This window comes from Nelumbo nucifera, chromosome 3, assembly GCF_055504915.1.
Source record: "Nelumbo nucifera cultivar China Antique chromosome 3, China Antique-T2T, whole genome shotgun sequence".
In the NCBI taxonomy this organism is placed as follows: Eukaryota; Viridiplantae; Streptophyta; class Magnoliopsida; order Proteales; family Nelumbonaceae; genus Nelumbo; species Nelumbo nucifera.
This window is the reverse complement of record NC_142651.1, coordinates 105,745,609-105,759,539: the sequence shown is the minus strand read 5'-3', so window position 1 is coordinate 105,759,539 and position 13,931 is coordinate 105,745,609. Positions and strand designations below refer to the sequence as shown.

Sequence of the window (13,931 nt, the reverse complement as noted above, 5' to 3'; positions counted from 1 at the left end):
GGAAAAACCATGTAAATCTTATACAGGTTTCCCTATCCTTTCCTATTCAAACCAAAACAGCTTTAAAAGTTGGGGTAAAGTTGCAGAAGTTGATATAAATCCTACAGTCTGTAGAGAACCTACCTTCTCCCAACTAAAAGGACCCTTGGTTTTTCATTGTACACATATATATATATATATATATATATATATAAGGAATCATTCTAGCCTCACAGGAAGCGGTGATGTGTGGAGCCCACATGGAAGCTGTGCGTTTTTGTTTTTTAAGATAATAAATAATATATGTTGATATAACCAAAGACCTAAGTAATTGGCATATTATTACTGATCAGTGTCTAGGCCTTGAAATGTCAAATTCATATCATATGGATAATTAATAACAATATTAATAGGGGAATTTAAGGTTGGGTGGGACCATCACCACGTAATAAGCCAATAATTGAGCAGCCCGTGGTAGCTGATACAACTCTCTTTTATTTCTTACAACCCATCAACCAACGGTTTTTATTAATTGGTTATTGATACAGTTGGAATTAATCAAGTCATGAGTTGCACCACTTTAGTCTTTAGGTGGGAAACGGTTGACGCATTAGAGCATCATAGCATGTTATGTGTTAGCAAAATAATAGCCCAAATGCAGGGTTGCGTTTGGATGAAGTGGCACTAATCATGTGACGAAGATGTCAAATATTCTATTTTATGAAGCTTATGAATCTACATATAATATAAAAGTTTAAATTTTGATGAATGAAAGCAATCAACATTCAACTCAACAATATTAATGTTTCTACTTTAAGAGTTGTGGCATTGTTGGGATAATTAAGTGGATGGATGAATAAGTGTGGGATGGGGCAATCAACGTTAGTGAGTAGCAGTGACAACTCTAAATGATGTACGATGCTCCCTTTCATTCAAGTGGAATCAGTGCTGGAATGAGGTGTCATAAGTCACAACATTAGGCATATGTGTCCCACACCTAATAATAATAAGAAGAAAGCTGGTGAAGAAGGAGATCCACACAATGGGAGGGATGCCAATCAACCATATAGATTATATGGTCATCAGAAATTAGGTTAAGATATCTATTGGAATCATTATTTGCTTCATGTATTTTTTATGTAAAGTTTGATATGACACTGAACAGAATGGAATAATAAAATAAGATTCATGCAGCAATCGTGGGACAGTATCGACTTAGATGATGATGATGATGAATCTTCATGTAAAGTTCCTCCTTTTTTGATAGTAAATTACAGATATTATCTTTTAATAGTAAATTAGATTATATATGTTTGTATTTATATCTATATCTATACTACTTTAAAAAAGTATGAATAATTAATCCACTAGATGAATTTTGCCACCTTATTGTTAACGCTTTCGACTTAAACATTAGGGCAAAATGGTTATTCTATTTGTTTCAAATGAGCAGAATCTTAGCTTGATGAAGTTTTCAATTCCTTATTAATACCTTTCGATTTTAACAGAATTTTGGTTTTGGATTGACAATTTTGGGTCCAGGTCAGTGTCCTGTCTAGGGTTAGTTTTGGTTTGGCTCTTAGTTTGACCCAATAATCTTCTCAGTTCTCACCACAAAGATCACATAGACATCCTCCTCTCATTTCTCAGACATGGTTATTTATTTTTAAATTAAATTTGGTTGGCTCTTAACTTGACCCGGTTCATCTAATTTGCATTTTAAGTGGAAAGAATAGATTTAATGGGGAAAGAAAATGTAATGAACATTAATTATTGGGGATAAAAAAAAGAGAGTTTTAAAAATGATCTTACTATTATTATTATTATTATTATTATTATTAGAGAAAGTAAATTATGTATTTTATTACAACTTCTTATATTTTTGTAATTTAATTTGAAAATAAATAACCACATGGGTGAACAATGAGAGAGGTAGAAGATGCATGTGAGCTCTATGGTGAGAAGATCCCTCACCTCCCCTCTTTTCTCTTTCTAATATAGATATAGATATCTTTTGATTTGAACTTGAGTGTAAAATGGGTATATATGTCTTAATAGAATTCGGAGTAGGTATTGTAGGATAAATGTAGCCCTCCATTGTTACCTTCTTGTTGAATTGTGTATGAGGGTAAAAATGAAATTCTATAATATATCTTAAATAAGAATACAACAAGGAATATATAACATGTTTGATTAAAAGTTTGTGAAGTTTGAAACTTAAATTTGTGTTATAACTAGAATTATATTGTATAGATTGCAACTTTGAGATGACTGTATTCATGATTCAAAGTTGTGCCTCTGTGTGTTTGCCTCTTTATGTTCCTAATTCGAAGTTATGGTTGGAACCTCCTCTTAATTTGCATAGAAGTTATGATTTGCTTGGGAACCATCGAGTGAGATGAATGGTAAATTTGCTTTGGACATGAATATAGGGAACTACTTCTTGTTTCTCACAAAAATAAAAGACCACTTCTTTTATTTAAGCCCAATAGGCAAAGTTTCAAGTTGATGCTTAGTAAATGAAATGCCAACCCAAAATGCATCCATATGTTCATACATCACCCTCCTTATTTCATGTGGCAAATTCATTCAATAGTGATTCTTCATGAGACAAATGGAGAATGTGTTGGCTCTGTTGTTTTAAAAACTATGTGCTCCTTTCCAAATTTTGGGTAGTGAAAAAGGAGAACACTCTTGTAAAATTATTGGCTTGATGTATTCCAATGTGACCTATTGTTTTTCAATTTCTTAAATAAGGGAGTCCCATTTATAAACAAGATGGTGCATTCAAATTGATTGATGCCAAAGGATAGAAATTCTATATTGGTGAAGTATGAACTACTAGTAAATATGCCAATGCATTTGCACATGGTAATTTTAGATAACATTAATAATTGAATATCCTTATTAGAACCATTTAAAAAGGATACGTAATAAAAGCGTGATGTGCTGGTGTATTTAGATTTTATATTTCATTTTCATTGTTAATAAAAATACTTCTTATTTATTATATTTGTTTTGTTTAATATTATAAATATATGATATTAGAGATGTCTACAAATTTTATCTGTTTTTTAGTTTTTTTTATATAACTATGACACTATTTGCTGGCTTTGACTTAAAAAACAATCTCATTTTTGGGCAACTTTAAATTTTTTATTCCATTTGCATAATTAATTTTAAAAACAATGGTTGTTTATCAGACTTATTTTTGTTTGATATGATAAGTTGATAATACCTTAGATATCTTTCTATTAATTTTATGTATTTTTTATTTTTTTTTTGTGTTTTTATCTATTTTTTAAGTTTTTTATTATTTAATTATGACAACATCATCAGTTAACTAACTTACCCAAACGATTGGACCATTATGGTGTAAGTCAAGTAGGTTGGGCTGAATTTAAACTTAACTCAAGCCCAACCTTATGCATTGGACCTAAGGCTTCAAGCCAAAGTCAAGCACAATCTGTTCAACTTGGGCCCAACCTCCAACTAGCATCGAAATTTGATGCATTTGGGTTAATCTTGGACTTGAATCTATCAATTAGCTCCATGGTAAACTTTAATATAAAATGTGTGTACAAAATGTATATGTATTAATTTATGGTTATATGTATATAGCCAAGCTTGACTTTAGCCACCTAAGGGATAGGCTTGGGGCCAAGTTGAATTTGGCCCACCTAAAATTATGATCTAGGTTCATTCAAGCTTGAGTTAAGCCCACCTAATTTGCCTCCATATGGACCATTGACTATTAATTAGATGCAAAATAGTTTTCTTTTTAAGTTAGTTTAGTTTTTAATTCTATTTCTATCATTAATAGAAGTAACTCTTGTATATTAAACTTATTTTTGTTTAATATGATGGATATATAATATTAAAGATGCACCCAAATATTTTTTTTTACAAAATTTCTATGTTTTTAATAATTTTGGTGTCTCTATCTTTTTAAATATTTATTATTTATTTGTGATAGAATGGGTTGATCCATTTGACCTAAAGGTTTAATAATTGGCACACCACTTGAATATGAAGACAATTTCGTTTTTGGGTTAGTTTTAAATCTTGTATTTCATTTTCATCGAATAAAAATACTTTGACATAACATGCTTAATGTTGTTTGATATGAGAAATAGATGATATTAGAGATGTGCCTAAAAATTTTCACAATTTTTTATAATTTTGTAATATTTATATTTATTTTTTAATTTTATTATTTAATTATGAGAACATTGGTTGTTGACCCATTTGATGCCAATGGTTGAACTATTTACTTGCCACTCAGACAAAGGGTGGTTTATTTTATTATTTTCCATGTTTAGGTTTTACATTATTAAAGATATTAGATATAGATTTATTTTGTAAAATCAATTTGTGAGAAACAAAAATACTTCAAATAAAGCATCTAAAGAGAGAGAATGAAAGTCAATACCTTAATGAGAGGAAATTTAATGAAATGGAAAGTAATAGTAATTTAAATTATATATTTTTTGTCCACATAGTTAGTTAAAGAGGGATTAAATTCATAAATATTTAGTAAAAAAAAAAAGTCCACAAAGCTCATTTATTTAGTGTGCTTTGAACACAATATTTAATGAAAGGGATGAAACTTAATAACTTAAATATAATACTTAACGATGAGGAATATAATGAATTTAATAAAAGTAGTAGTTCAAATTATGTTTTTTGCCTTCATAAATATAGGAAGACAAAGTTCAAAGAGTAAGGGTATTTTAGTAAAAAAAATCCAAAATCTAGACCTCATTCACACTTTTAATAGTAGTTCAGTTACAAGGGCAATTTTGTCTTGGTCAGCCGTGTCCATCCTAATATGATTATAGCCAGAGTAGGCATCCATGAAACTCAACAACTCATGCCCTGAGGTCACATCTACCAGGCGGTCAATTCTGGGTAAGGGGAAGCAATCCTTTGGGTAGGCTCTGTTTAGGTCAATGTAGTCGACGCACATGCGTCACTTGCCATTGGCTTTCTTCACAAGCACCGGGTTTGTGACCCAGCTTGAGTAATGGACCTCCTTGATGAAATCTGCAGCGAGGCGCTTCCCGACCTCCTCATCAACTACCCTCCATCGTTTTGGGGTGAGGTTGCGTTTTTTTTTTTGTCGAACTGGCCTAACTAAAGGGTCCACATTCAGTTTGTGAGTTATGACACAAGGGTCAATTCCAGGCATTTCTGCCGTAAATCAGGCAAAAACGTCTAAATTGTTAAGTAGAAAACTTACTAGTTGATTTCGAAGTGGTTCGCTTACAAGTGCTCCAATCTGGAGAGTCTTAGTCGGTTCGGTCTCGGACACTGGTATGTGGACCGTCTCTTCCATCAGGGCAGCTCGCTCCTCACTGTAGTCTGTCGGTCGTTCCAGTACAACGTCCTTTGCTATCTTTGCTTTTCTTTTGAGAGCAACCACATAACACCTCTGGGACTCGAGTTTGTCGCCTCGTACTACTCCCACTCCGCAATCCGTTGGGAACTTCATCGCGAGGTAGTAGGTCGACACTATTGCGTGTAAAACATGCGTAATTGACCGACCTATAATTGCGTTGTACGGGGATGGGGTAGTGATCACTAGGAATTTGTGCTCAAACCAAACAATATTTGGCCACGTGCCCACCTCTACTGGTACTATGACACGACCTATAGGACTAACTTCTTCTCCACTGAACCTTACTAGTAGGGCGTCTGCCAGTGTTAGGTCGCTTTGTTGTAATTGTAGTTTGTCAAAGGTTTCTTTGAAGATGATATCTATCGAACTACCTGAGTCCACCAAGATCCACCTTACTTCAAAGTCATTGATGACCATCTTCACGACCAGGGCGTCGTTATGAGGATATTGGATCCCACGGGCATCGTCTTCGATAAAGTAGATTGGTTCTTCGATCCAAGGTCATTTGGGTGGGTTCTCTGCTTCGTGCTTTAGCTCTCGAAATAATGTTCTCCCAGCCGCCACTGTGCACCCCGCTACAATAGATCCCCTTGTGATCATATTAATCATTCCGTGGATCGGTCTCTCTTCTGGCAGCAGGCGAGGTGGCTATTCGTTCTGTCTATTACTCTTTGGGGCGTCTTTTTTCTGATCTCCCTATCGGTTCCCTTGTTCCTTTTCTTTGTGTAGAATGTACTTTTTCAAGTACCCACGATGGATCAACTCTTTAATTTCGTCGCGGAGGTTTCTACAATTTTCTGTGCTGTGACTATGGTCCCAATGAAAGTGACAATAGACGTTCGGGTTCCTAGTCGTTGGGTCTCCGCAGAGTCTAGGTGGCCATCTGACGATAGAGGAATCCTTTATTGCCATTAAGATCTCTCATCGCTTTGTGTGACCCAACCTGTAACTCCGCGAGGGGGATTTGCTTCTTCGCTTGGGGGACTTGTCTTTCTTTTCTTGTTGCTTGTCCCCTCTTCCTCTCTCTCTCTTTTTTTTTTCTTCTGGCTGGTTGTCAGTTTTTTGGTTTATTTCCTCTTCAGTGCTGATAAACTAGTCTACCAACTGGAGGAACTCAGTGATGTTTTTTGGTTTGTTGGCTACAACGTGCCACTTGAACTCTTTATGGGTGATGCCTTTGCGTGCTAGGGTGAGACGTACTTCTAGGTCAAGGTCCGGTATCTGTAGGCATGTCTCGTTGAAACGTTTGATATAACTGCGGATTGACTCTCCCTCCCTCTGCACCACGTTCAAAAGGCTCTCCTATGACTTCGGGCACTTCTTACTAGTGATAAAGTGGGTTGTGAACATGTCTGTGAACTGCGCCCAACTTCCGATGGAACCCAATGCCAGGCTTCTATACTAGGTCCGAGCTACTCCTTTGAATGTGGTGGAGAAAGCCACACACATACAAGCCTCATCCGCCCCGACAAGGTGCACTTAGGATTGGAATGTGTCCACATGATCATTGGGATCAAAAGACCCATCGCACTTGTCTAGCAGTGGGATCTTGAAATCTTTCGGAATTGGGGATGCTAGGAGCTCAGGTATCAAGGGAGAAGGCCGGCTCAAAAGAGCAGGCATTGTTCTTGTGGCCACCGAGCTCACCTCCTCTCTTTCCTGACCTTGGTCAGCCGGATGGTTGGGCTTTGTTGCTGGATCATTTATTGCTGATGAACGGCGAGTCTTGAGACATTGCTGCTGCTGCTTTTTCGGTGGAGCAACATTTGTACTACCGGCCTTCGTGTTGTTAGGCACTTCAATCTTACTTCGAATAGTAGGCCCGCACCTCGGACCTCGGATCGGTGCTCCACATGGGAAATTTGCCTGTTGTGCCTCTCGAGCTGGCTGGGTTCGGGTCTATTCCTTGGGCTTTCTCTTCGAGAAGCAAGGGGAGTATGTCGGTCACCTACAACACCCCGGGGCGGGGTTCACCCCAAATTGGGGGCCAGTACTTATGAAGTTCTCTCCCTGTGGAGCAGGGACTGGTGTTGGTTGTTCGCCGACTGGTTTGGTTGCAGCGGTGGGAACTAGTGCTGATACTGTTGATAAAAGTAATATTGCTGGAATTGATGAATCTGCATCGTTCGAACACTCTGGACGAGGTTGCTGAATTGGGAGTGTCCAATCCCAGGGGTAATCATGGAAGGCTTCGAGAATGCATCGCTCACCTGGGGGAGCGGGACACTCACCTGTTGGGCAGTGTGGGGTGCGGACAGTGATGGGACTCCAGATATGGTCAGAGGAATGGTGAACTGGCTGATTGTCACCGAGGGTCCTTGGGGAGAGACTATCTGCTGCTCTTGCCCCCCAATGATGTTCATGTTACCCTTATCGTTGTAGTTGGAAGATGCCATTGAGGTTAAGACTGAGTTTGAAACTGTAAACAAATTGGGATGACCTTTCGGTCGTGTTCCCACAGATGGCGCCAATTGATGATGCGTGATCTAGAAGCTCCTAGCTGGAAGACGACCTAAACCTTAGTCGTGTAGCGAGCTGAACCAAGCTACAAGACAGAGGATTAGAGCACCTGGGGCGGTTAACCCGGCGGGGTCGCTTTGATGCTTAAGTCAATACTATGTCGTGATTGCGAGATAGAATCTGAGTGCTAGAGAGCTTGGATGCAAGTAATCGCGCGTACATAGACCATGGAGGGGTTGATGCCTTTATATAGCTGAGTTATTACGGGTATCTTAGAACAGTTCCGAGATCTACAGCCTGAATGGACGAGATCCGTTTCTTCTTTAGTTGGGGAGTAACGTATCAGTCAATGAACTTCCTTATCGCCGCCTGATTCGGACGGGGAGAAGATAAGGCTTGCCGTTATGCAGTATGATCCCACAATATTTGAAGTCTGCTGGGAAGCTATTGGGATTTATTATGTGTCACTTCGGTTCCCGGGCCCTGAACTCGATTAGCCGCCGAGGTGGTGTTACGCCGAGGTAACCTTATGCCAAAGTGACTTTATGTCGAGCTCCGCATACCGCTGACTAAACTCCCTTTATTGAATTATCATCCTACATGCAAATCACGTCCACGTAACTTTTATTTACTAGGTCACGCCAAATTACTTCTCATCAATAACATTTAACAAAAACTAAATAGGAAAAATAGAATCATCAAACCCAACACAATTATAATCTATTTCGAAAACTTTGGATTGGATTAGGGTTGGAGTGGGGTTCAACAACTTGGATTAAGTTAGATTAGCCGAATTAACCTGACCCGCCTTGCATCCCTATTCTGATAAATCTATTCCTCCATTCCAAATTCCTAACACGTTTTCTCTCCTTATCTTCCATCTATGGAATGTATCTAAGAAGATATGTTTTTATATTGACAAGTTGGAGCGTTGAAAACTGAAAAGCTACTATTACTTGTGAAAATCACTAAAATAGGTAGGAAAGATGGGGTTCAAACCTATCTTATCCAAACTTAGCATTTTACACTTTTCGGGCTCGGGCCTTCGGACGGGGCCCATTCAAATTTACAAAAGCCCAACTGGAAGCCCGCGGCCAGAAGGTATCCTCACGTCACGTGTAAGGTGTTTGTGCTGTTGTGCAGTGAATTAACTCACTGATAGTTGCATTATTCATTTATTTGTAAGAGGATATCAAGCAATCTATGTGTTTGACGGCTTAGATCAATATAGTAGAATAAATTGAACGGTGGATGGGATGATTCTTCAGTACAACAGTAGTCCTTGTGCACGAGAGTATCTCTTCCCTACAAAAACCCCTTCTCTAGTACAATTGTACAAACCCTCGTCCCCCTCGTTAGTTTTCTATTCCAATTTCCAACTTTCCCTCTCAGTTCTCAGAGTTCCTCCTCCTTCTCGCGATGAAAACCAGTTGCACAGCCAACACAGAACTTGTACGCTGCATTGCAGCTTCCAACAGACCCTCCGAGCATAAACCCTACTTTTCAAAACGATTTCTATGCAAGCCCGAGTTCCTGTGCTTCTCCGACAAACTTCGGCTACTGTCAACCGGTGGCAATGTTGCGAGAACAAAACGAATTGTGAAGCAAAGTTCAATAATCTCGAACTCGAATAGAAATGGTGATGGAGAAGGTCTGACATACAAGGACGCTGGCGTCGACATAGATGCAGGGTCGGAGTTAGTTCGAAGAATCTCGAAGATGGTTTCGGGAATCGGAGGCTTTGGAGGCCTTTATCCCCTCGGTATTTTTTCTTACTTCTTATCACCATTTTTTTTTTTACGTCAGAGGTTCTATTTAATTCACGAAGAAGGAAAGAAGTGATGGTTAGTTCCCTAATGACCCGTTTGAGCATTATAGAGACTCTTAGGTTATAACTAATTTATGAACTCTTTGCTTCATTTTACAGAAAAAGCGACAAAGTTTTCTTCTTTCCATTTCGTCATCTTTCTAAGAGCTACTTTTTATTCAAAATTTACAACTTTTGGTGTCTGGAAACTTTTCCCAAGATTCTCACAGTGTTCTCATCAACAGGGGATTCCTACCTTGTTGCTGGTACAGATGGTGTAGGAACAAAGCTTAAGCTTGCTTTTGAAACTGGAATACATGAGACTATTGGGATTGATTTGGTATAATTTGAACTGAATCTTTCAATGTGTATTATAAGAATAAGTTTAGGATTTGTAATGTGCCTGCTTTCCAGGTTGCCATGAGTGTCAATGACATTGTCACATCTGGAGCAAAGCCACTGTTCTTCCTCGATTACTTTGCAACAAGCCATCTTGATGTTGATCTTGCTGAAAAGGTGGAGTCTGCCTTAAACATTTACTTGATGAGAGTTTCATTTGTAAATGCAATTATTAATTTGTGGTAAAAGGCAGTTCTCTGATTTCCCTTGCTCGCTCAGGTTATAAAAGGTATTGTTGATGGATGCCGACAGTCTGATTGTGCTCTTTTAGGAGGAGAGGTATTTCCATTTCTTTATGTGCACTTATGCTCATTTTTTGTTCTGAATGTCAGTGAATATGCATGCATGCACAAATAAACTTCTGGGAAGTTTTTCGCTTAGCTTAGCTTATTAATGGTGAGGTTGTAGATGTGGTGCATGTAGAAGGGGTTGAGGCTGCCTAATGGTGGATGATGTGGAGAGGTTTCATTTCTCACAATTGTGTGACTATCACTATATGATGTCTTGCTTTTTACTCAGTTATTGGTTAGGAATGGATATGATTGGTTCCACTGCCACAAAAGGTTTTATTCTCCACCCTCCCTTTTTCCTTCTTCATTGTAGAAGATTGATACAACAACTACATGGGGCCATCTGCATAAATCTTCTTTTGCAATTTTACTTGGTATGGTTAAATTGTAAGCCCTTGAATCATTTTTCATTATTTCAACTGATGTTTTTTATTGTCTTTCCTTAGCCCTTTTAAACCCTTCCACTTGCATTGGGTCACTTGTTTTTATCAGTGAAGAATAATTACATGATTACATCATTTTCATCATTGTAGAAGATTGACAATATTAAGAAATGATGGATATACATGCTTTGTATCTTTTTGTTTTTTTTTTTAATGTTCAGCAGGGATTTCTTATGGACTATAGTTTGAATATATCTTATGCATACCAAAATTCATTCCACCATGCTTGGTTTGCTAAGCAATTATATAAATATTCTCTCTCTCTCTCTCTCTCTCTCTTACACAGCTAACAGCTTCGGTACATGATTTCCAAGTTCTGAGGATATGAATTATCTAATTAGTTATTCTATTTGGATGATCTACAAATGCCTCTAGTTTTCCCCAAAGCTTGGACTGTATGAGAGAAATACAAGGTTGTTAGCAACTTAGCATTGATTTTGGTTGAAATCTGTTTGACCTGCAGACAGCAGAAATGCCAGATTTTTATGCTGATGGGGAATATGATCTCAGTGGGTTTGCTGTTGGTATTGTAAAAAAGGATGCAGTAATTGATGGTAAAAACATTGTGGCTGGAGATGTTCTCATTGGTCTTCCATCAAGTGGAGTCCATTCTAATGGGTTCTCTCTTGTGAGAAGGTTGGTTATACTTAAGTAATATGTGTTTCACAATTATTTATGTGACTTGAATGATATAATTATGTATACAATTAATGCATCATGTTAGCTTCTTTTCTTAGATGTTCATCAATAATTATCAGCCTAGGATTTGAGTGCTCCCCATTTTTCTTATATGGGGTGCCCTCTCCTAATCAAAGGCAGTGAAAGATAAGAGACCCCTGTGATTGCTTTGAATAAGAGAGGCACCCATTTTATCAAGGGGCAGTCATATGAGCTTCCAAAATTTCAATTATTTGTTGAACTTGAATGATGGTAGTCCGTAATCACAATTTTTCATGCTTTGACCTTTTCTTAGAATTAAATCAAATAATTCATATCAAATCATAACTGATCTTGCCATTTTCACTACAGGGTCCTAGCCCGAAGTGGTCTTTCTTTAAAGGACCAACTTCCTGGAGAGCCTATTACACTAGGTGAAGCTCTTATAGCTCCAACTGTTATCTATGTTAAGCAGGTTTTCCTTGGCCCTCTGGTCCATATTTGAGTTTCTCAAAGTTATAGTAGTGATTAAATTTTTGGAAACAAAGTAATCCTATCTTTAAATTTGAATATAGGTGCTTGACATTATAAACGAAGGAGGTGTGAAAGGGATAGCCCACATCACAGGTGGTGGCTTTACAGAAAATATACCTCGGGTCTTTCCGAAAGGTCTTGGGGCGGCTATCTATAAAGGCTCTTGGGAAGTCCCTCCTATTTTCAAATGGATCCAAGAGGTACGAAAATTTCTGTAACAATTTTGGTTTGAGTTCGTATGGACCATTTCTTATATTGTAGCAAAGTGCATGAAAGTTTTCTTTTGTTCATAATTTTTCTTTCTTTGTCTTTTTTGACTGGATTTTGAGGGGTGGGATTTTTTCTGTATTTAGTTCATTTTGTAAATTGTTATGTTTGTGCAGGCTGGAAAGATAGAAGATGCAGAGATGAGGCGAACGTTCAACATGGGTATTGGGATGGTTTTAGTTGTTAGCCCAGAGGCATCGGTTAAAATTCTTGGAAAGGGAAATGGAAGAAATTTAGCATATCGAATTGGTGAGGTCATAAGTGGGGAAGGGGTGAGCTATCGCTGAAATTCCTTCCCTCAACTCCATTTCCCAACTCTTCTGAGAAGCAAGTTTTCTTTTTTCCTGTTCTTGCTCATTGTGAAGCTTTGAAATGTTGGTCAAAGCTAAATATCAGTTATACTAGTTCTTGTATTGTAACATTATAAAACAATAATATCATAAGTTTAAATATGGAGAAATGTTGGTCAAAGCTAAATATCAATTATACTGGGCTTACATATATATATATATATATATATATATTGCTAATTGGTAATTACATACCCAAAAATATAAAATCTAATAGCGAGCAGATTTTCATCCATTTTATATTTCTACTCCGTTACATTTAGGACAATTCGGCCTAACTACATATTTGTATGCAATGTTTTAAAAACCAACCCCGACGCTCAATCATTTTTGCCTTTAGATCAATGGTCACTAATTTGACTTTTAGGTCGAATGGGTCATGTCATGTTTATACGCACGTAGGTTTAAACATGTATTATATCGATAAAATAATGCAAAATTATATATTATATTATGCTTAAATTATTATTTTTTTTGTTTTAATTTTTTATTTGTAAAAAATTAATAACATGTGCATCAACGAAACTGCTTAAGCGAGGTTTCTGACTAGGTTTTTATTCTTAAATTATTATTGCTGGCAAAGTAAGACATAGAATCTTGTATATATTTATATATATTTACTCTCACTTGATTGTTTATTTATCTCATTTATTTATTAAATTAAATTAATTATTACTTAACTATTTACAATTATCTCACTATATAAAACAAAAATACAATGACAAAAGTCATCTCTCCCTCTTTCACTCTATTGCTTGATGGTTGTCATTATTTACATATTTATTTATTATATTATTTTATTAAGTTAAATATATCATTATTTATAAATTTTTATTTATTTTAATTAGATATTTTTTCAATAAAATTTTAATAAAAAAATTTACCTCTCACAAATATTTCTTTTCCTATATAATAATTTATCTTTTGACAAGCCTCTTACCATCATATTTTGCCCGTTCAACGCAGGGGAATAAAACAACTTGATGTACTTAAAATACTAGCAGCCTAGCACATTACATGTGCATCAACGAAACTTCAACCTAAAAGGTTAAGCGAGGTTTCTGAATAGGCTTTCATTCTTAGAACTCTTCATCACATAAGAATTCCTATTCGTACCTTATGTTAAAATTTAACTAATTATGAGGAGACAATAAGGATATTCAAATAGGCTCTCATACCTATTCAGAATAATAATCAAACAACTGTTAAAGCTTTTAGGTGAGATTGATGATGATGTGATAGGTGGAAAAAGAGGACAAAAACTGTTGATGATTGTACCACAAGCAGAGCTTTCATACCATTTCAAACAATTGTTAAACTTTTAAGAGAAAAACAAATTGGAAA

At 36.7% G+C, this 13,931-nt stretch overlaps 1 protein-coding gene across 1 annotated transcript; it reads left to right on the top strand.

Moving 5' to 3' along the window:
- Positions 1-9,167: 9,167 nt before the first annotated feature.
- Positions 9,168-12,697, top strand: PUR5 (phosphoribosylformylglycinamidine cyclo-ligase, chloroplast / phosphoribosyl-aminoimidazole synthetase / AIR synthase (PUR5)). The gene is made up of 8 exons (XM_010261074.2): positions 9,168-9,602; positions 9,893-9,987; positions 10,062-10,163; positions 10,266-10,325; positions 11,243-11,415; positions 11,809-11,911; positions 12,012-12,170; positions 12,354-12,697. Exons 1-8 carry the CDS (start codon positions 9,260-9,262, stop codon positions 12,522-12,524), a joined length of 1,206 nt encoding a protein of 401 aa, XP_010259376.1. The 5' UTR covers positions 9,168-9,259; the 3' UTR covers positions 12,525-12,697.
- The last annotated feature ends 1,234 nt before the right edge of the window (positions 12,698-13,931 follow it).

Excerpts from the sequence above, each read along its gene's own strand:
- PUR5 (XM_010261074.2), top strand. The coding sequence starts at position 9,260 with ATGAAAACCAGTTGCACAGCCAACACAGAACTTGTACGCTGCATTGCA. Across the intron at positions 11,912-12,011 it reads CTGTTATCTATGTTAAGCAG|GTGCTTGACATTATAAACGA; the intron begins GTTTTCCTTGGC and ends ATTTGAATATAG. Across the intron at positions 12,171-12,353 it reads TTTTCAAATGGATCCAAGAG|GCTGGAAAGATAGAAGATGC; the intron begins GTACGAAAATTT and ends ATGTTTGTGCAG.